The following is a 21,536-nucleotide window of genomic DNA, read 5'->3' on the forward strand; positions in this document are numbered from 1 at the left end:
TTTGTCGCTACAGACTAGTTTGACAATCAAACGACTCGTCTCATTAACGGCAGTTTGACTTTGTAGCAAAGACTTTGTTCGCGACTTAAGGAAAAGTCCAAACATCCAGTCGAAGGCCTTTATACCCCTTTCGGATACAGCAGACATTCTTTTAATATAAATATTGACTTGATGTCAATAGTAACTTATAGAACAGGATGAACTTATTGCAGCTAAATATATTTAGCAATTGTGACTACTGTCGTATATTTGAGAGGAAAGTTGTTTTGAATGGAAATTGATCTGCGAAAAAAAGTACATGTTTTTCTGTGGTCAGGCCAACAGACATCCAGACTACAGGGTTTGTTCAGTATCACCAGTGCTGTGATTCGTGTCGTGCTAGTGATGACCGCTTAGAGATCATATCGCCAGGGTTTAGCTGTCACTCACCCTCAGAATGTGTTGCAGATAAGATGCCATCGAATTTGGCATTTCCAGTTTCCAGTATGTGAGTTTAACTTGTCCTGACAACGTTGTTGCTATTTTCCCGATCACGCGACTCAGACTCAGGTGCGGGTCGATGGAAGTTTATCGCGAAATCTGGTGTTGTAATATTAGTTGTGTTTAAGAAATATGTTTGTCCATAAACGGGCACGCAGCAGTTCTTTTAACTGTCAAGGAAAATTAGGCATTTTGCACACAGTACAGTAACATCGTCAGAATATATAAATTAAGGACGCTGTTGCAGTCAACAATCGCTTTTCAAGTTGTCTTTGCCTGTTTTTTTTTTCTCAATAAAACAAAACCCTGGTTTGTGGTCTGATCGAAAAGTATAGCAAGTTATTACTTTTCATCCCAGATTAAAGCATTTCTGGCATTTAAGTTCTATTACAAGTTATGTTTCGTAAAGCACGAACAGCGGAAGACACAGAATAATGCGATCACTCCGCAGAGTGCAGTTCCACAATGAACAATTAGACTGTGTCGGAACAAAGGCAATTAGCATTGACGCCAAACACGAGGATTGTGGCCGATCGGTAATGCACTTAGCAAAGAACTTATCGATTACATTTGTTTGCAGTTTGTCCGTCCTGGAGCGTTTACATTGGTTCTGAAGCTCGCAACTTCGACGGGCCGAGAAGAACGCTCGACTTTTTCTCGCTTCTTTCAAACCCCGCTCCCTTGCGCTTCTGCCATTCAGCTACGACTGCGTGCGAGATACGGGAAAGAAAGAAAACGTGCTTTGTAACAATTAAGCAACCCAACCTCTCTGTTACAATCAAGAAGAAACTATTTGAACGAAGAAGTGAAGGACAGGCAGTGGAGAAATATATGCAGGCAAGGTGACAAGATTTCGACCAGAATGGCTTCGCAGGAGAGCGCAAGCGAAAGTAGTTCCAGCATGCAATTGATGATGAAACACTGCTCTTGCCTTAATCAATCCAAAATAATGCCGCTGAGATGCTGTTTTGTAGCCAATAAACAATGCTACTTAAAATCGTTCTGCCACCGAAGACATCGGACATCTTCAGTCGTGTTTGCCTGCTTTTTAGCCATCATTTTGTCGCCAAAATTGACTTCAAGTGTTGGGGTGTCCGGTGCGTCGACCGCCGCACCTGATGTCAGACATCCCAGTTCCACAACCCAAAACTTGGACACCGAACCTGCTGCGTGGGAAACCTTTGAAGATGTAGAGGATTTGGTGTCAACGAAGGACCCTTGCAAAGCCCGTAAGTCGATTACATTTTATATTTATGAGGACTCGTGTATAAGTTTCGCCCTAATGCCTGGTAGTGTTGCATTTTTAATTTTCATCACGCTGGTCTTTTGAGATATCTTTGTGCCAAGCCGAGATGTCGGGTAACTTTAGTCAACCAAATGTTATTGAGTAAAATGATGTTTGTTGGTACCAAGAAAGTTTTAAACACTTCATGCATATTACTAAGTGGAAAACACAAATTACACACAAGGTGTCAAAAACATTTATATCGTAATTTTTGAACATACTGAATTCATATTTCCAACAAAAACAGTAAATTTCAAGTGGTTGTTTTTCTCGCAAAACGGACACTTTGACATGTATTTTAGATTTTAAAATGACTCAGAATATATGTGCAAAAAAGCCATATTATTGCCAAGCTGCAACTCAGAATATGCTACATATATACGGTCATGCACGTTTTTTAATTTCGAAATTGTGCCATACTGGTCCCTTGTGACACCTTATGCCTCTCCATCGCCATTAAAAGGGGTTTAATCCATCCCGAACAGGCTAATTGTCCGTCCCTGTGATGCAACAATTAGCGCTTCGACGTCACTATTCCTCATTGTTGGTTTGGTGTTTTGAGTTTGTTTGCTGTTGGTTTCATGTGATGGCGGCGCTTCGAATCGCTTGCCTCGGGTCGTTATCATTGCTACTTAGCAGTCCAAGTCTCTAAAATTGGAGCCTCGCAGTCGGACGAGCAGCGAACGTAGTGTTTTGATTTTGGCCTAACTGCTCGCAATGTCACATTTTGCTGGTTTGAAAGCTGGATCTGGCGAAATTGGGACCAAACCAGTTCAATTACCTTCCTGACGAACTTGGCACATAAGTCATGCAAAATGTTTGTTGTCGGTATTGGAAATGTATTGATGTTTTCCGCGTGGCGTAGGAAAGTGTAAAAAGTATTGATGTTAGCGGATGAACCCAAAGCGTTTGGGTAACTCAAGTAAACTATCTGCATTTCCGCAACAAAACTTCACTCTATTTTTTCCCACGTGTCGCGTGGCTCGTTAGGAATGCGAGTTGCTCTTGTGCGATAGATACGGGAAGACATCGGTAACAACTTTTAGAGGTGTGTCAATAGCCTGTGTTTGTTAAATACACAAAACAAATTAAGACTATGATGAGTATCATTTCTGTGGAATGTAGATTAACTTGTACTTAAACGTTATGTGAAAACGTTATCACAGAAGTTGGTGATCCTTTTTATACTGATACTGAATGTTGTTTGCGTCATATATAACTTCCAGTATCTCATTATCAAGCGTCAGGCGCATTACCGGGCTTTTGTGTGGTTTTATACAAGTGAATACAAATCGTAACAGGTTCCAATTTCCTGTCCTTTTAGCATAGTGGTCAAGCGATCGCCACAAATACACCTTGTCCCTGGAGAGTGACTTGCCATGCTAAGTCTCGAGGTCGTTTTTGTAAAACAGACCGGATGTGGGGGATAGAAAAACCGCCTTTACATTCAGACTTTGAGGCCGGCAATTAATATGCAGACGCTTTATGTCAAGGCGATTTCACCAAAATGCCGCAACACCTGTTTTAAAGAATCTCACAGGAAATTACTTGACACATACTGATGAAAAGCACTTTGCGTCCAAATTATGAACTGCGCTATTCAAGAGCGTTACATGCGATTCCAAGACGGGGAAAACATTGTAGCAAACGATTTTCTTTGACTATTTTTAGTTGTTAGCACGATCCCGTTAAAACAAACGCTGCCCTTCCTTATTTCTTTGTCTTCAGTTGCTCAAAAATGAAGCTACTTGGTGGCTTTCTGATCCCAAATTGGTTAAATACAACACATCCGCACAAAGTTATTAAAGTTCCTGAGTTAGGCGCTGGCGCAATTCAACAGTGGATGATGACCCTACCTTACATGCTTTTCGCCGGGTCAGCGAACCGTGGTTTCATCATAATTACGACCATCGGCCTTGGGTGTGGCGCCCGCAACCTGTTCTCAATGAAAATGATCTTAGCCATAGCGCGTCAACACGTCAAGCAAATTGACTCATGAAAATTTGAAGCAGGATGATTGTTGTGTTCATGGAACATCCTCAGATAAATGCTTACATCCTTTGTTTAAATAAATGTACAAAAATTCATTTCTGTTTGTTGGGTTGAAAGCCCTGCATCCGTTTGGAAAAATTGAAAAACTTCCTTAGATTAAACTGCCTTTTTCAGCAGCGAACATCTGTCGGAGTTTTTTTTTTTAATTAAACTCATGCGAATCCACAAACCAGACTGTGACCTGAAGATAATCCTTCGAACTTTATCCGTCGACCGATCTCTAAATATGAAAATATCAATTCACCGCTCGATCGGCCCATAGGTCGGTTAACCGTTGTGTGCGCAAAACAATGCTGACGGCGCATAAGTGTCGCGCGATAAACACGCGTGTCGCGTCTTCGCGACCTGTGTGTTTTGATTGACAGATGTTTTACCGCAAAGGGTAATTTTCTGTGCGCTCGCTAAGAAACTGACTCATTCATGGCTGCTATACAATTTTTTAAGCGCAGATTTAATTTTTTGAAAATCAAATTTTTCCTGCCATAATTTGATTACCGCTCGCGCGGTGAGCAATTTATTTACCACCGACCTGCGAGAAATTGGATAGAAACATCTCCGCACAACCGAGCCATTTAAACGCTACTGTTAAATTTTTGGAGCGTGAGTCAAAACAGAAATCAATTACACTGGAATAAAATTGGCGTTGCTAAACCTCCCAGGAGCCGCGCGCGGTGCATTCCGATTTTACCGTCCCTATGCCAATTACCGCCTTTCCTTTTGTGCAAACCAAGCGCACCCCAATGCCTCCTGCGCCGGCGATTTCGGCCCAGACGCGGGTTTTGACACGTTTGGACCACACGTGGTCGGTTTAACTGCTGCGACTTCCTTTACGCAATTTTCTTGATATTTCCTGCGAAACCATGTTTATCCAGCCTTTGTTCAACTCTCCGAGCAATTTGTATGTTATGCTACGTCGTGTGCGTTGTTTGCTCTTCTCGTTTATCACAAAAGTGATCTACTCAAATGCAGTCTTTCTTCCAGCTTTGGAAGCATCCGAAAATCAGTGCAGGGGGTCTTCGGGGTAGCGGAAAAAGTTTTCCAAGTCTTGGTTCCTCATTGTGACCCTGCGTTGGGCAAATTTCATTGACACAATCACTTCATTTGCGACAAAGGCTCTCATTTGGTTGCGCGGCTTTTGTGCATCGCTATTACATGTCAACTTATACCGCCGGTATAATCATTTTTCAATTAGACGCCCAGTCCTCGCTCCCGGACTGGCGACATTCGGAAGCGTCGAAATCCTGACAGATCCGTGTACTAAGTACCCCCTATATCGCCGTCTAATCCGACATGTTTTTTTCATAGAAATCACTTGCGTCGCGCTTGTCAAATCATAATCCAACCCTTTGTTCCCTCGCGACGCGGCACGAGCGAGTGGCGTTCGGATTGCTGGAGACTTGTATATCTCAGACGTTTGCTGTGTTTCCGTAATGCCACGGTAGAGGCAGGAATACTACCTGTAAACAACCGGCATATTTCCAATTTTGGCTGACAACCTGATGTTTGTTAGATGTCGGGTTGTTTAAATAGCTGTTGTTTTTACTTTTGAGGGTTACAATGGAAAAATATTATTTAACATCTCCAGCAATCAGTTGAATGTTCGCTGGAAACACTTCAATCATCTAGTACAATATCTGTCATCAGCAGGCGCAAATCAGTGTCGGTTTTATGCCTGTAAGTTCAACAAAGTCATGACAACCAGAAATTATTTTGCCATGCAAACGCGTTGTGCGTACATAGCAATTCTCCGTAATTTGTCCACAGCAGCAACAACAAAACCTAAACGACTCCCCTTATTTACCCGTGACTCAAGCAATTTTACTACAAACGTCCATTTATCCCATCTTTCCGACATTTGCCAACGGCTGCCTCGCCACTGCGGCCCGTATTTGGAACATTGATGTCGCGTTCGCGGAAACAACGCAGCACAATAAGGAGTTTGGCGCCAATAGAGTTTAAGGCCCTTGATGTATCAACTATCAAAAGTCAAAATAATTAGCTTTGTTGCCATTGAAATTACCTTTCTTTTGTGACGTCACAGTGGTGGTTTTGTTGTCGCTGCTGTCATAGGGATGCATTGTGATAAGGGTCCGAACTTCTGTTAGTCGCTTTCCGGTTCTTTGTCAAGTCGGGCACCTCAAAGTCAACGAAGAACGTCACTTCACGTCCTTGTCGCTGTTTCCACGAGTCGAGTTGAAAAAAGCAGAAACCTTTCCACTTCACAACGTCAGCGATTGTCTGTTTTTCGGTCGTTCCTCGAAAAGAGGTTACGTATCGCAATGAAGTTTTCCCATACGCACTCGGTTTAACCGCACTCAAATGCGTCATCACTTAGCGCTGTCTGTTGCTTCGATATTCTCAAATGACATCGAAAAACCACAAAACCCAGTGAGGTAAACTTATGCAAAGTTCAATTCACCCAGAGAGTAAATCACAGACATAAAAGCGGAATTGTTTTTTGAAACGTCTTTGAAACGTATCTTTTATGTACAAGCGCTTTGTCGGTGTCAGTGGAGACTGACCAAACGCCTTCAACCAGTCCAGCGGACTTGGCTTAAAACAAATCACTAATGGTAACAAATTGCCTCGCTTTGAGATAGCGAATGTCGGTTGGGATTCGCTTGGCGCCAAACTCGTTAACTCTACCATTTGTACAAGCTTTTATGCCGCATCATCACTCAATGCATTTGCCAGAGGATCGTCTTACGCGGTTTTTACATAAAAAATCGTTACCGCTCCCTGTCCATTATTATCTGCGCACGCGTTGGGGCAAAGGTTGATCGTCCAATTTCCTGTTTGGAACTTTTCTTTGTTGTTTGGAAGCGTTGAAAGAAATCCCAATCCCAATGGTTTAACTTTATAACATTGCACGGCAGACAAACGTTTATTTTCACACATATATTCGTCTTTTTCGATAATGTCTTCATAAACTTTGCATAGAGGTCACACCCGAATTCAAACAACATTCGAATATAAATAATGGAAGAAACTCACATGCTGATATAATGTTTATTTACCAGCTTGAAAATGTATATTCTACTTGGTAGATTTTAAACTTTTCAGAAGCAAAGTTTGGGTTGTGTTTATGATGAATGGAGCGAAAGCACCTGTTCATAACACGTGGTAGTCCGAATAGGAAAGCAGCAACAAACAAGGTTTCTTTCTGGCCAGAGGTCACATCATCTGCTGTTCTTGTGTGGCGCGTGCAGAGCTTGCCTGTGCAAACGATTTACGTCCGTATCTCAACGTTTACCCACAAACACTTAACCGCCACCCACACTTTGAGAGGTGATGACTCAGTTTTGTTAGTGTTGGTTTCTGTCACTTAACCGGCAGATTATACAACACCTGTTCATTATCAAGCTTAGCGTTGCTCGATGTTTAATTTTAAATATGTAGAATCCGTATTCCTTAGAAAAATCGGTCACTAGCTTCAGTGGGCTATATGCTTTTAGGGCACTGTCTGCTTATCAGTAAGTTTAATTTGCCAATCAATACGTCCTTTGCATCACGTGATGCCTTTCAAACATACAGATCGTTTCCTTTGCTATAGTTTCTCATGGCGCTTCAACGGGCTGCACAATTATCATCTTGGATATCCGAGCTGTTTTCTTAAGTAGAAGAAACCACTACAACCCTTCAGCGTAAGTGCAGCAAACGTCACTTCGCAGGTGTCTTGGGGTCGATTTCACCCGTTTTGTATTGTGTCACTCGTTACCTACCATAGGTATTGCGTGGGAGAGATTTTCCGTTTTGTCGGCCTTTTGTCACAGCCTATGTGAGTTCCTATCTGCTCAAGAGTTGACTGGAGAGCTTGGCTGATCGTTTTCGAGTGTTTGGTCAATTAGCTTTGCTCGATTGTTAATGTCAAGATGGATTGTTTGTGTTAGATTCTCTGAGTTCACAGTGAAAGGTACGCTTCATCTTAACCAAATCCGTTTCCATCAGAATTATCGATGATAAACAAAACAGATAATGCGTCCGATCCCAAACTAAGAATGCCATATAAAATACACCGATCACAACAAGTTCGCATTTTTCCCCACTGACCTATTTTTGATATCCCCCGAAGCGTAAAAGCAATATATTTTCGACCGAGGTGCTCACCAATTGCCAGAACCAGTATTCTAGCAGCGTACTGAGCCGAAGGTCTGATGATACCGAAGATCGAAAGGGCATTGTTCCATCGCTGGCCAAACCCCTTCCACTTGACTTGGCCTTTTGATTGGCACCCCCTGTGTTTACCCTTTTCGCACGCGCCCCACGTAACTTCATCTGACACTTTTCCGTCTCCATGCCCGCGCGGCACTTCGGTGAAAAGGCAGTTAGCCGTGACCAACATTAACCCCATTGCGACCCCGTTTTATCTGACGCTTAAGCCCACAGCTTTCCACACATTCCAGGTCTAGCTAACTGCCGTACTTACAGCGATTTACTCGTTATACGCCCTTTTTTTATGTCTTTCGAGCAACTTCTTGTGCATATAAACTAAGATTCGTATTTCTAGGTTTTGTAACAATTCAAATGTTTTAGTGAATTAGAAAGGGCGTTTTCAACTTCATTCCGGGTCGGTTGGATACATTTTACGGTCTATCAGTCACACACCTGATGCTACTTTGATGAAATTTGAGTAAAGTAATCGTTCCGGAACGCAGACAGTTCACAACACACATGCCAAGCAATTTAAACACGTTTAAAGAACAACGAAAAAGTAAATTCCCATAAGCAGCTGTATTGTGAATACGAACTCCAGTTCTTTGTTGTGATTCAAACGGACCACGTGCGCACGCGTCACCCTTATACGCGGTCACGTGTCATTTGGCTTTTGAGTGTTTTTGGCTTTAGCCTTTTGTAAGTAGGGCATTTTGACCCTACAAAAGTCAGCAGCGTCACACTAACCCAGCAGTTTTCTCATTTTAGTGGCCCAACAAGCCTTATTTCCAGAACGATAGTAAAGTACTTTGTTTGTTTTGCGATTTCCTCAGTTTCCGTTTGTCGAGTGCAGTAAGAAAGTCCAGTTCGTTTGTGGGTGTTCTCCCGGTTAATAGCGGTTTCAGTTACTCAACCTTTTCACCTCGTTTCCGTTTTTCTGTGTTCAGCGATGGAAGAAACGACGGGTCATCGGGTTGCTTGCTTTTAGGGAAGGGCGTTACGGATGTTAATTTTTAGTGTATGGAATATGACACTGGTTAAATTGACGGGATCACCGTAGGTTTTGATTTGCAATTGTCCAATGGAACCCAATTCAGTTTATTTATAGGACAGAGGTTTTTGCCTAAACGTTTAAGTAAAACTTTCTTGCTATTATTTCACACCTGTTGCATTTGGTATCCCACTTGATGTAACAAGTAACCGTGCACCTTACACAGCGCAATCGATTACGTCATTGTACATAAAACACTTACAATCTCTTTTACAGGCTTGTTCCTGGGGGACATTGCGCTCGACGAGCAAGATGTCGAGGATATTTTCGGTGAAACCGCCGACGATTTCATTGCCAACGCAGACCAAGTGCCAAAGGGCGGCAAAATGACGTCACGTTTGCCTCAAAGGCGCCGAGGTTCAAGGACGAAAAGTCGGCCCAGGGACAACTCGGAAAGTCTCTCGCCGGCATTACATCGTGATCGATATTCTCAGAGAAGAACAGGAAACAATAATGTCAACGAAACATTTGATGTGGTAAATAACATTAAGTGTAGTCCCGTACAAGGGTCGTGATCGTTGTGAAACGTACATAATCTGAATACTAGAAAAAAACAGGGGAAAATGTTATCCGCGTGATGTATAGCCTTTATGTTCATTCCTGGTATTGAGTATAGAGAAATATTGCAAACATTTCTTAGCTATAAAATATAAGATTGGGTGCAAAATACTTGGAGTTAATTAATCTGAATAAAAAAGCCAAACTCTATAGTACTCACGATGAATCCAGTTAGAGTTCGAAACATTTGCTACTTAATGTAATATGATCAACAACATACTAGCTTAGGGTTTTTTATTTAAATGTGAGATTTAATTCACATTTTTCCACTTCAGATGTCCAGTAACGCCCCGAGTGCTGCAAGAGGAGATGTAGATCTTCTCGAAATAGGGATGCCCAACCTCCGTGTTATCGCTGACGGCGTTGAGAGAGAGTCGAGAAGAGGAGAAGCAAGAAATGGAGGACAGAGGGATGCTCAGACATCGAGAAGCAGGAAAGAACGAAGGAGAAGAAGAAGGCGAAGAAAAAGTGAGGGAATTTTTCTGTAAATTTTTTCAAACCTCATCGAGCGTATGATGTTTCGTATCTATCTTCGTCATGTTAGGAAAATTGCCGTTACGTTGTAACTGAGACCGCTATACGTATAAAAAGCGTTTGCAGTGTGGCAATCCTGTCTCGGCCGGCATTACATCTTCGTTACATTCTTGCTAAATTGCAATTTGACTTTTAGACAAGCGCCGACGAAGAAACAGAAATAAGAAGTCGAAACAGCGATCTCTGAGAGTGGGAGATGTACACAGGCGCATGCGACGAGCTGCTACTGCACGACCTGAACGTATTTGGCCGAAGGGTGTTATTCCATATTATATCAGCTCAAATTTTACAGGTAAGCATTGAAACAAGTTCATGGAAAACAGAAGCTAATAGCCAGTATTTGTTTTGCAATTACGGTCACATTTTGTTCGATCGTTTTTTATTCGAGATTTTCATTTTAAACGTTACGGTCGAGTTCAATCGATTGTCTGACTACTCCCCAATTCAAGATCAATAAAAACTGCTCAGGAAATAATGAAGCGGACAGGTTTTAAGGGATGACTGCCAATAAACCTGACGAGCGACGAAACTAAAACTTTAACGGACAAAGTTGGACTTTGTGTCCCTGAAAGCCGGAAAACAGGAAGAATTTAAATGCAATGTTGGCACCAAAATAGTCACATTATTCAAATTGCCCCGAGTCGCGCTGCCTTTTTGGACCAATAATGCCGTTCAGAAAACTTTAGGATTAATTTGACTTTAATTGCAGCGGACCTTGCGGTTTGTGGTTTAAATCCAAACATTGCCTGATTGAGGAATAATTTCTACGTTTGGTTTCGCGAGACTGAGGTTGTGGTTTTCTGCCAGCGAAGTGATTTCAAATCGAAGTCATATCTGACTTGATTTCAGACAAATTGGTTTGACCTCAGTAAACTTGACAACATTGCGTCAAAATTGCATTTGCGAAAAACGTTGGCGATATACAAACCTACAGCCCTTAGAACTGTATCGTTGCCGTTAAGACTATTGAATGGAAATTCTAGTTTCCAAGTCCCGGAAACCCCGCCAGACAGTATTGAATGCGCTAACCAAGTGATGAAAAGTCCAAAACCACCATTTAGAAAAGTCTGTTCAATCTCATCTATCATTGGCGTTACTTTATTGGTAACGTAGGGTATTCACAAAATAGAAAAAGTTTGTGACTCTGACGAAAGCGACATCCGAACCGTCATATATTAGCTAATGTTGACAACGCTTAGCAAATACAGGAGGCTCCATAGCTGTCAAACTGTCCAAGAAAATCCCATGATTTGTAGCGAAATGATTGATTGCTGTCTTCAAATGTCAACGTTTCAAGTTAGGAAACTCAAACATCTCCGGGACATCTTCCATTCTCGGCTGGTGTACAAATATCTTTCGATCGGCGAATTGCAAATCAAAATTACAGCTGCCACTTTGTTGTTTCCAGGTTACATGCCACAGTGTGGCGTTGCCACCATTCCCGGTCCCATCAGGGTGGCTTGAAAAAAAACTTTTGATTCACTCTTCTCTAACCGTCGTTAATGTGCTGCCCATTTGAAGGCAAGCCTATGTTGCTTTTAAACCAGTTTAATGTCGGATGTATTTATTATTGGACTCCACGCGTGCTGAATATCAAAGCGCTGATGTTTCCGGCCACTTGCTATTCCAGCTTATATACCTTATTGTTATTAGTCAAAGGCCAGGCTTCGATTTTACAATGTCGCTTTCATAGGCAAGGTATATTGTGACGTTTCAAAAATCATTATCACCATATAAAACCCGAATGGCTGTTTTTGTTATCAACCGATATACCTATACGGCAGTCTTATATCTAGAATAGTGTTACGTTTGTAGAACATACCCGTAAAACGTATATAACCAAGTAAGTAATCTACAAAGGCCTTTTTAAGATGAAATCAATCTTACTTCGTAACTCTCCCAGTAACTCGATCTCCAAATCGCCACAACTAATCTACCCACCCCTTAATCTTGACAGGGCCAGTTCATTTTAACAACTTTTCACCAGCAGTAAAAGAGCTGGGATCGAATAACGCTACGCCATAGTGACGCAATAATTGGGCATTGATAACCGTTTCAAAGCGAGTGGTGTTTACTTTAAAGATCACAGTAAAACCCGTTCGCATATATTTCACCTTGACCTGTCAATTTAACCGGGTCATGTCGTTCAACACAGTTGGGGATACAGACCCTCGGTAAGCTGCAAAGCCAACTAAATGCGAAACACCTGCATTTAGACGAATGGAATAGCTTTTGTTCTGCCATTAGTGGATGTGGTTGGTTCAACTCACTATAAACACAGTCAATCCTATCTTATTCACAGTATTATGTTTATATGGTAGACAAACCGTCGTGGAGTAGTTTAACATGAGTAACTGCTGTCGGAGAAAAAATAACACAGAAACTTTACATAGAGGCAGCACGTAACGCAGGCTCGTTTTCCAAGTGCTCCACAAACAAGACACTTGCTTTTTTACACCTGTCCCGACATCCGTGTCAACGTGATTTATTGCCTGGTTATTTTACAAAGAAGCGCCACAATTCTTCTCTCTGTTTGTCAATCGTGGCGTCGCTCCCCAGAAATGTCGACCCTATTTACCATTAGCCCTTCTCCCAGCGCAGTAGCGATTTTCCCGCCATGCAAAGACTTACGTGAATAATGAAAGGTTGGATGTCGTTTGTCTTTGTACAGCGACAGGGAACTGTTGACTCGATGCCTATGACGGCTGCTAATAAAGCTATGAACACAAAACACTCCTTGTTAGATAGATAAGTTTACCAAGGCCACAGATGGAAGGGATGCGTCTGGTCGAGTCTTGCAGTAAACTAACAATTGCGATAAAAAATAATCCCCGAACACAAGGAGTAAACACGTGACGTGTTTTGCAAATCGTCGGATCGGATATTCCAAAATGTTTATCCGCCAGACAGCAAACAAGCACAGCACGCTACAAATAAACGCACTTTTTTCGTTTATAACGCATTTTTGTTACCAGCGTTGTTAATCACCATGCGTAACTTGTTGGAAGCCTTGATTTAACTAATCACTGATTTCGATTGAATTAATAAAACCCTTCCCTTTATTCAGGTTCTCAGCGTGCCATGTTCAAGCAAGCAATGAGGCATTGGGAAAGTCGAACATGCATCACTTTTATTGAAAGAACTGACGAAGTTTCTTATATCAAGTTCACGTACAGACCCTGCGGGTAACAAAACCTTATTCGCGTTGTATTTTATTTCGTAATTTGTCGACATTTTTCAACGTTCTTCGTGATCGCTGCTCTTGGGGTTGACATCGTACACGTGCGCCATCTTGAATTCCACTTTCGTGTTGGTACCTGAACACTTGAAGCAACACAACCCGAGTGAAATCAAATACTTTACACAACCTGGCTCCTTCAAAACTGTTTCAAACACTCAATGCTATTCGAAGGACGATGGGTCAAAAAGTCGCCCGTTTTGAAATCTTCCTTTGCAAGTGTTCCTTCTTCTAAAATTTCCATTTTGTATTATTTTTTGTAGATGTTGTTCGTACGTAGGTAGAAGAGGAGATGGCCCTCAAGCAATTTCGATCGGTAAAAACTGCGACAAGTTTGGCATTGTTGTCCACGAGCTGGGTCACGTGATCGGTTTTTGGCACGAACATACGCGACCTGATCGCGACCAACACATAGAAATCATTTATAAAAATATTCAAGAAGGTAAGGTTATAACATGGTTGATATTTCCGAACTGAATTGGTGTCGCGATTAAGTTCGAAAAGTGGACTCTGTTTCTTTGCATCTGGTATATCAAGGCAAAGCATGTATTTATGTGTATTTTTCTATCTTTCAGGCCAAGAATATAACTTCGAGCAGATGAACCCCAGTGAAATCAATTCTTTAGGGGAAAAATACGATTATTACAGCATTATGCACTACGCACGGAACACGTTCAGCAAAGGTAACGAGATTTTTTTGCGATACCGTACTTAAATTTGCTTGGGCGATTATATACAATATGCGTTTGTCGATTGTGACGGCAATAATAATAGCGCTAATTTGTGCGCTATTAATTTTACAAAGTTACTGGCGTCAGCCTTGTGCAGGCGACTTGTGCCATACAGGTTTATGTAACATGGGAATTCATGTTTTATACATGGAGGCCAAACGCTCTTTTAATAATAAACTCGCGGCCAAAATGCGTTAACCAAAGCCGTCTTTAAGTCCTTGGACTATTTTGTTCACCCCTCGCTTTATGTCCATTTCTATTAGCTCGACCACGTTCAGCCGCTTCGTTTGTCCCCTAAGCGGTTTGGCCGCAATCAATTATTCATGTTTCGGGGTTGATTATTTGCACTGGCGATTCGTATTTATATACTGTATTACTCCGATGTTTGCATCAACCACTTATGGCACCCAACCGCCAAATCGCATGAACCAAAACATGGTTTAATGGCAAATTGAAGATTACGATATTTTGCCCAATCGGACACCTCGCTGCGTTTTTAAACCGTGTTTGTTTGCAATGTTTCAAGGTATGTTTCTGGATACAATTCGACCCATGGTTGACCAAGATACTGGAGTGAGGCCAAGTATTGGACAGCGGTCGCATTTAAGCGATGGTGACGTCACACAGGCGAAAAAACTGTACAATTGTAGATGTAAGTGCTGATAACCTTGATGTTAAAACACATAAAATCGAACGCTTACTTCACTTCTATTTTTAAAGAAATGTTAAAAATAATGTGTAACTAACCTATAGAAACTTGTTTTGAACAGCTTGTGGCCACACACTCCAAAACATAACAGGAAATGTGACGTCACCAAACTACCCACTAGCTTACCCATCCTACTCCAACTGTGAGTGGAGAATCAGTGTGACGCCCGGGGAAAAAATCGTTATCGACTTCACTGCTATGGATATCTACAGAAGGTGGGTTGGAAAAATTAACCACTCTGCATCTAATAACTTGTTGTAACTTTCATATAGTGGGACGTGTTGGTACGATTATCTTGAAATCAGAGATGGACACTGGGATAAATCAAACCTCATCGGTATGCGATTGAATTTCTGAATACTTTTTTTGTATTTTCCACATTTTTTTGTGATGAAAGGATATTTTGTAAAGATTGTCAATCGTCTTTTTGCTACAAATGCTTGGACTTCTGTTAAATGCATTGACCAAGATTAAAAGTAGGAAAATATATCTATAGGCAATATGTTACTTTTAGGTCGTTACTGCGGCAGCGATCTACCCCCGCAGATAATATCAAGCGATAGTCGAATCTGGATCAAGTTTAGCAGCTCAAGCAACTACCAAGGAAGAGGTTTCCGTTTGACGGTGGGGAAAAGCACGCATTAGATTAAATATTAATATGCCACTCTCGCACCTTCAATGTCCACCTTATCGATTGAACTCTTGTTTGTAGGAATTTATTCAACACGAGTCTACTCTGCACCATAAATACTCCTAAATTATTTTACCTAGGAGTTACACACATAGTAATTACTAACCCGAAATAATATTTTAGAAACATTAAAAAACTAAACGCGCTTCCTTCGGGAACATCGAAGTTTATTTCAGCAAAATAGATTACTAACATTTAGGTGGCAACTTACTTGGTCGATTTTAATTTGGTCCCAAATTGTAACGAACAAATTTAATACAGTATGAGGCGGTGTGCGGTGGCGACATCTTTAAAAACTCCGGTCAGATTCAAAGTCCAAACTATCCGGATGATTACAGACCAGATAAAGAATGCGTGTGGACGGTCAACGTCGATGAGGGATTTCAAGTGGGGTTATCCTTCCAATCATTCAAGGTAATTAGTAATTTTATGCATTTTTTTGCAAAGAGATTTACTTTTATTTCTTCTTCGAAACTCTGCGATAAAACTGGTATCATCTTAATTCTCAAAAAAGGTTGAAAGACACGACACGTGTTCGTACGACTACCTTGAAGTTCGGGATGGTTCAACAGCGGATTCTCATTTGATCGGAAGATATTGTGGCTTCGACCGACCTAACCCAATCAAATCAACAGGAAATACACTCTGGATTAAATTCGTGTCTGACGGTAGAATATCAGTTTTTTAATAATTTGCTGCAGAGGTTATGGATTTGTGAATGTACTAACACTGAATAACAATGACCAGCAAAAAGTTGTTTACTTCTGATTTAACATTTATAGAAACGTTTGTTAAAATTTTGCCTAAGATTGTGGTTCCTTACAGCGTCGGTAAACAAGGCTGGATTTGCTGCATCTTTCTTCAAGGAGAGAAACGAATGTTCAACTCCCAACAATGGAGGTTGTCAACAAAAGTGCATTAACACACTTGGAAGTTATAAATGCGCTTGTTTTCCTGGATTCGAATTGAGAAGAGATGGAAGGTTGGTTTCATTTTTTATCGTATTAAAGCCGAGGAAAACTCTTGCTAACTTATCAGTATTCGTGTTTTTTTGCACAGAGTATTTTCAAGCCATGAAGTTATGTGTAAAGAAATGTTGGTGCTGTAATTTTGACAAAACCAAATGCGGTTCATATTATTTTCTTTAGCTTATGTCGTGAATGTGGTCGTTAGTTATTTGTCACCATAGTATCTGTGTTTTTCCTTTTTCACTAAGGTCCGAAATTATGGTTTTCAATTTCAACCTTTCGGTCGCAATGCGAAGTTAGTGTCTGGCAAAGTGAAATCGGATGGCGACTGGAATGTCATTTTTTCATACAACAAAGTACTTTTCTGTTTTAGGACTTGCGAAGCAGCCTGTGGTGGATTCGTCACAACATTAGACGGGGAAATCACGTCTCCAAATTGGCCGCAGGATTACCCAACAAACAAACAATGCATTTGGCAAATTGTGGCGCCACCACAGCACAAAATTACGATCCAGTTCGAAAAGTTTGAATTGGAGGGAAATGATGTAAGTCGTTTCTAACTCAGGAAACACCGACATAACAATCTACGTCACAATGGCCTGTTTGTTTCGGAACAATAGGAACTGTCTTGGGACGCCCTTTGTTTGTTTACTGTTTACTGTGAGCGCTTGGTACTTTTAAAACATTTGTGATATTGTGGTTTGTTTATGTTTTGTGACCACGGGAAGTACTTGGGTGTCGCTTTGAGTGACGTAACACAGTTAACTTGATAGTCTGTGAAAAAGAAAATTACACAACTGTTATATTGTAACAAAAAGTACACATATAGGACTGGAACTTTTGGTTAAAATATTCACCACAACTAAGCTTGGTTTTCGTTTTCCTTCTATGTAGGTTTGCAAGTACGATTATGTTGAAGTTCGTAGTGGTTTGTCTGACGTATCGACACTGAACGGCAAGTTTTGTGGAGCTGAATTACCTCCTGTTATTACTTCCACTTCAAATCAAATGCGAATCAAGTTCTCATCTGACGACACTGTCGCAAAACGAGGTAACACGATCAAAACTGAGCCCTTTTAATGCAATGACAATTCTGGAAAGTATCTTGTTAATGGCATGTGAAGTAAAAAATAAATGCAATATCAGCCGAAACCAAATGTATAGTCAAAGCAGTCGAAAAAGGCCTAACTTTTTGCGTTTGCTTGTCAGGTTTTAGAATTCGCTTCACATCGGACAGAAACGAATGTGCAGTTAATAACGGTGGTTGCATGCATATTTGCCACAACTCTGTAGGAAGTTTTACCTGTTCATGTCGTAATGGCTTCATTCTTCACGACAACGGCCGAGACTGCAAAGAAGGTTTGTTTTTTCATCGATTATGATTGTCTCAGAGATTAAAAGCAAAGATATTATATGCAATGGTTTTTGGACCCTTCTGTAAGCTGTGCATTTCAATATTTGGAAGAACGTTACCTGCACCAATCTGACAAAACCTTAAACCTCTTGAATGTTTGCCAAATCAAATCTTGACTTGAATACATTTGAGTAGCGCTACTTAAAATCGATAGAAACGAGTTTAATTTCATGTACGCGTTTGTAAAAGCACCAGAAAGTAGCTGATTTAAATGCAAATGGAGTGCATTAAGTTTCATTGAAAACTACTTCTTTATTCAGCTGGATGCGAGCACACGATTACGTCACATGTTGGAGAAATCACGAGTCCCAATTACCCGAACAAATATCCAAGCAGAAAAGAGTGTACGTGGCACATTTCCACCCGAGCTGGACATAGAGTTAAACTTGTAAGTCGCACTACAAGTGTTGTAACAGCGTAGGGTTTTGAATGTATATTGGTGTGTGTCCATGTGTGAAAATTTGTTTACCATGTTCTGTGCAAAGACAATATTTGAAGTGACGTGATTACCAAATTCATTACTTTTCTGCTTTTGAGAAAGACTTTGTTTTCAGGTATTCGCCGAATTTGAGTTGGAAAATCAGCCCCAGTGTGCTTATGATCATCTTGAAATCTTCGACGGGGCAAATGGCACCACCCCGATTTTGGGACGTTATTGCGGTGCCAAAAAACCGCCAGAAGTTGTTGCCAGTGGTAATGTGATGTTTGCAAAGTTCTTTTCTGATGCATCTGTACAGAAACGTGGATTCCAAGCCTCCTATAAAACAGGTTTGCTCTTCAGTTGTTATTAAAACTTTCCACCTAAAATGATAGTTTAGTCTAACCTCAAATGTAAAAATGTGTCTTTTTCCACCTCAATGCGGTTTGTGTTGGTTTTCGTACTATGTGTTTACCAAACCGTCTTTTTACCAGTGTGTGGAGGAAATTTGGGAGCCTCCTCTCAGACGATGGAGTTCTTTTCTCACCCGCAATATGGTGACACCAACTACATCAGCGGCAGTGAATGTGATTGGATTATCACCGCTGAAGGGGGCTATGGAGTCGAATTGTTTTTTCCCAATTTTGAGGTCGAAGACGAGAGCGACTGCAGTTATGACTTCGTTGAGGTTTATGATGGAAACAGTGACACTGCGGTTAGATTCGGAAGGTTTTGTGGACAGAGGGTAAGTTCTCAAACTAAAAAAATTCACAACATAATCATATCACAGACGGTTTAACGAACAAAAATCTGAACACCTAAATTGTGTCTCCAGGCCCCATCAACACTGTTTTCATCTGGAGACTCGTTATTGGTTCGATTTCATTCCGACGCAACAATTAACAAGAAGGGTTTTCGAGCTAGTTACAGCAGTACAGCTCTTCAAGACTCGCTAAACCGCGTTGAAGTGAATACTGCATAAACAAACCGCACCGGCATACACAGTCTCCGAGTTTGTATTGCTGTTTCATTGTTAGAAATATTTCTAGTTTAAACTTTCGATTGACGCCCAAAAACAGCAAAGGGGCTTTTGGTTTGGATTGCCAAATTTCCTTTTGTCTATCATTGCTTAAACTGCCGCATATATCCGCGCGGGCGCGTCTGAAGTGCGGTGCCTTTTAGCGTTGAAACAAATTGTTTGTGTGAAAATATTTATCAACACCGGCTGTTGCGAACTGGACGACATATTTTTGTCTTTTGCATTTATGAGTGACAGTCTTCCCGTTTACTTTTTCACATACTGAGTCACTGTTTTGGTTTCACACTTGGTTTACAAAGGTTTCATCTCATACGCACGTTGTTCTGGAACTGCACGTCTTTGCAACACAGCGCACGACACGTTTGGACACCACACCGATATTGTGCGGCTTGGAAAGCCTTTAAACTCTTGTATAGAACTTTTCCTGCTTTCGCCGACAGAAGTAATGTAATTTTGCATTTCCGCATTGCCTTTCATAAAGGATTTAGAATTTTTGTGGGCAAGCTTGTTTTGTGTCTTTACTTATACGTTGTTTTTTTTGGTTGCAATTACCATGCCTCTGCATCAATCACGCAATAAATCAATACCCAAAACAATTGTATTTTATCAAATGTGCAGCAATGCAAGAACAGAATAGTTTTGTTGAAAGGAAAAATTGCATTAAATCCCCCAAAAGCCAATGCATATATTCCTTTGGATCATAAAAACTATTTTTCTAACGATAAAGTGTCGAAAAATGCCCAGACCGCCTGATCAAAACAAAGGTCGTCGGAACGCCGTCAACCTCCTTTCAAAATTTGGAACTCCGACAGACTGTTCGATTTGTGATTTGACATATGTAATCCCAGTACCTAGTATAAGTAAATTGCAGAAAATGTAAAAAGAAATTTGTAAACCTGTACAGAAATACGTATTTCTTAAATTTAAACTATATGACTGGTAAACATATTTAAAGCGTGAACTCACAAGTAACTTGGGAAAACGTTGTATACTTATTTTTTAAACTGAGTAGACCTACACTGCAGAGCTTCTTGGATCATTTAACTGATATTTTTTTACCACTAAGTGGTGTCCGAGTGTTAAAGCTGTGACGTTTTCGGGCGTCTTGATCTGTTAGCGCGAAACATACAAATTTACAAATTTGTGTATTATCAGTAGTTACGAGTGGTTTGCGTTGCAGCATTGAAATGCCATTATTTGTTTGGTTTTGTGGCAGGATATATGGCAAATAAACGGCCATTTTTTTGTAATTGTGCTTGTAACTTGAAAATCTTGATTTTCTATTGTATGAACAGTTTTACTCCATACATTCTACATATCCCAAGCAACAAACAAATGAAATGGCCTGGCACCCCCAGTGATCCCAACTTGATGTGCAGACTTTTGTAAGCACAAACCCAGCCACACTGTAAATAGTATTAAATGTTTTGATTGTTTGATGAAATAAGATGACAGCTATTTTGGATGAATTGTCTTAAACCATGAAGTCACTGTAAACATGTGTTTGGTTAAAGAAATTATTGAAATCAAAGAATTAAATAAAACTATCAAATAAATAATTATAGAAACATTGTTATAACTGTGCTCTTTCATAAATTTGAACCTGTTTATTCCAAAAACTTTGCATGCTGACTCTTACTGACTAGAAAACATGTTTTAGAATTTATCCTGAGGCAATTTTGTTTCCTCCACAATCATTCTAAACAACTTTATCTGTGTTAACTAAAAGTATTAAACATCTAACATGTTCAGGTGGATGATTTCATGGACTCGTGTTGTGTTGTTTTGTATGACTCACATTATCTGTCATTTCCTTGAGCAATGTGAAATGTTTGTCGAATGACTGGTGCAGTTGATGGCATTGAAGTCCCTTTTTTGCTGATGCTTTGTTGGGTTTTGTGCATGGCATATGTTTCTTTCAGGAAGTTGACAATGATTTAATGCTGAACAAACAGAACATACATTATTTATCGGTATGTGTTTGCTTGGCTTTGTCTACTGCCATCAGCTGGAGGTGTGAAGTTATGTTGCCTATGACAGAGTGCATGTAAATGAGTATATGCAAAATCACCTTTGCCTAACCATTGCAGGTATGGGCCAGGAATCCTAACAACATCATGAAGTTAGATAAGGGATTTACATATATGAGATCACATCCAGTGATAGTTTGTATGCAAGATTTGTGTTGTGGGTTTAGGTGTTTGTTAAATTATTTA

General features: G+C 40.6%; 1 protein-coding gene across 1 annotated transcript; it reads left to right on the forward strand.

The window, feature by feature from the left end:
• Positions 1-1,185: 1,185 nt before the first annotated feature.
• Positions 1,186-19,906, forward strand: LOC145895311 (bone morphogenetic protein 1-like). Its single transcript, XM_082984099.1, has 21 exons — positions 1,186-1,709; positions 9,237-9,496; positions 9,854-10,046; positions 10,249-10,404; positions 13,180-13,297; positions 13,614-13,792; positions 13,926-14,033; positions 14,608-14,733; positions 14,852-15,005; positions 15,063-15,127; positions 15,305-15,414; positions 15,743-15,895; positions 15,996-16,149; positions 16,307-16,463; positions 16,823-16,994; positions 17,344-17,500; positions 17,659-17,808; positions 18,124-18,251; positions 18,418-18,631; positions 18,776-19,026; positions 19,117-19,906. The coding sequence occupies exons 1-21, from the start codon at positions 1,343-1,345 to the stop codon at positions 19,261-19,263; spliced, it is 3,519 nt and encodes a 1,172-aa protein (XP_082840225.1). The 5' UTR covers positions 1,186-1,342; the 3' UTR covers positions 19,264-19,906.
• Positions 19,907-21,536: the final 1,630 nt, after the last annotated feature.

The sequence above is a fragment of the Ascidia mentula genome, chromosome 3, assembly GCF_947561715.1.
Source record: "Ascidia mentula chromosome 3, kaAscMent1.1, whole genome shotgun sequence".
In the NCBI taxonomy this organism is placed as follows: domain Eukaryota; kingdom Metazoa; phylum Chordata; class Ascidiacea; order Phlebobranchia; family Ascidiidae; genus Ascidia; species Ascidia mentula.

Excerpts from the sequence above, each read along its gene's own strand:
- LOC145895311 (XM_082984099.1), top strand. The coding sequence starts at position 1,343 with ATGGCTTCGCAGGAGAGCGCAAGCGAAAGTAGTTCCAGCATGCAATTG. Across the intron at positions 9,497-9,853 it reads TCAACGAAACATTTGATGTG|ATGTCCAGTAACGCCCCGAG; the intron begins GTAAATAACATT and ends TTTCCACTTCAG. Across the intron at positions 15,415-15,742 it reads GAAGAGGTTTCCGTTTGACG|TATGAGGCGGTGTGCGGTGG; the intron begins GTGGGGAAAAGC and ends AATTTAATACAG.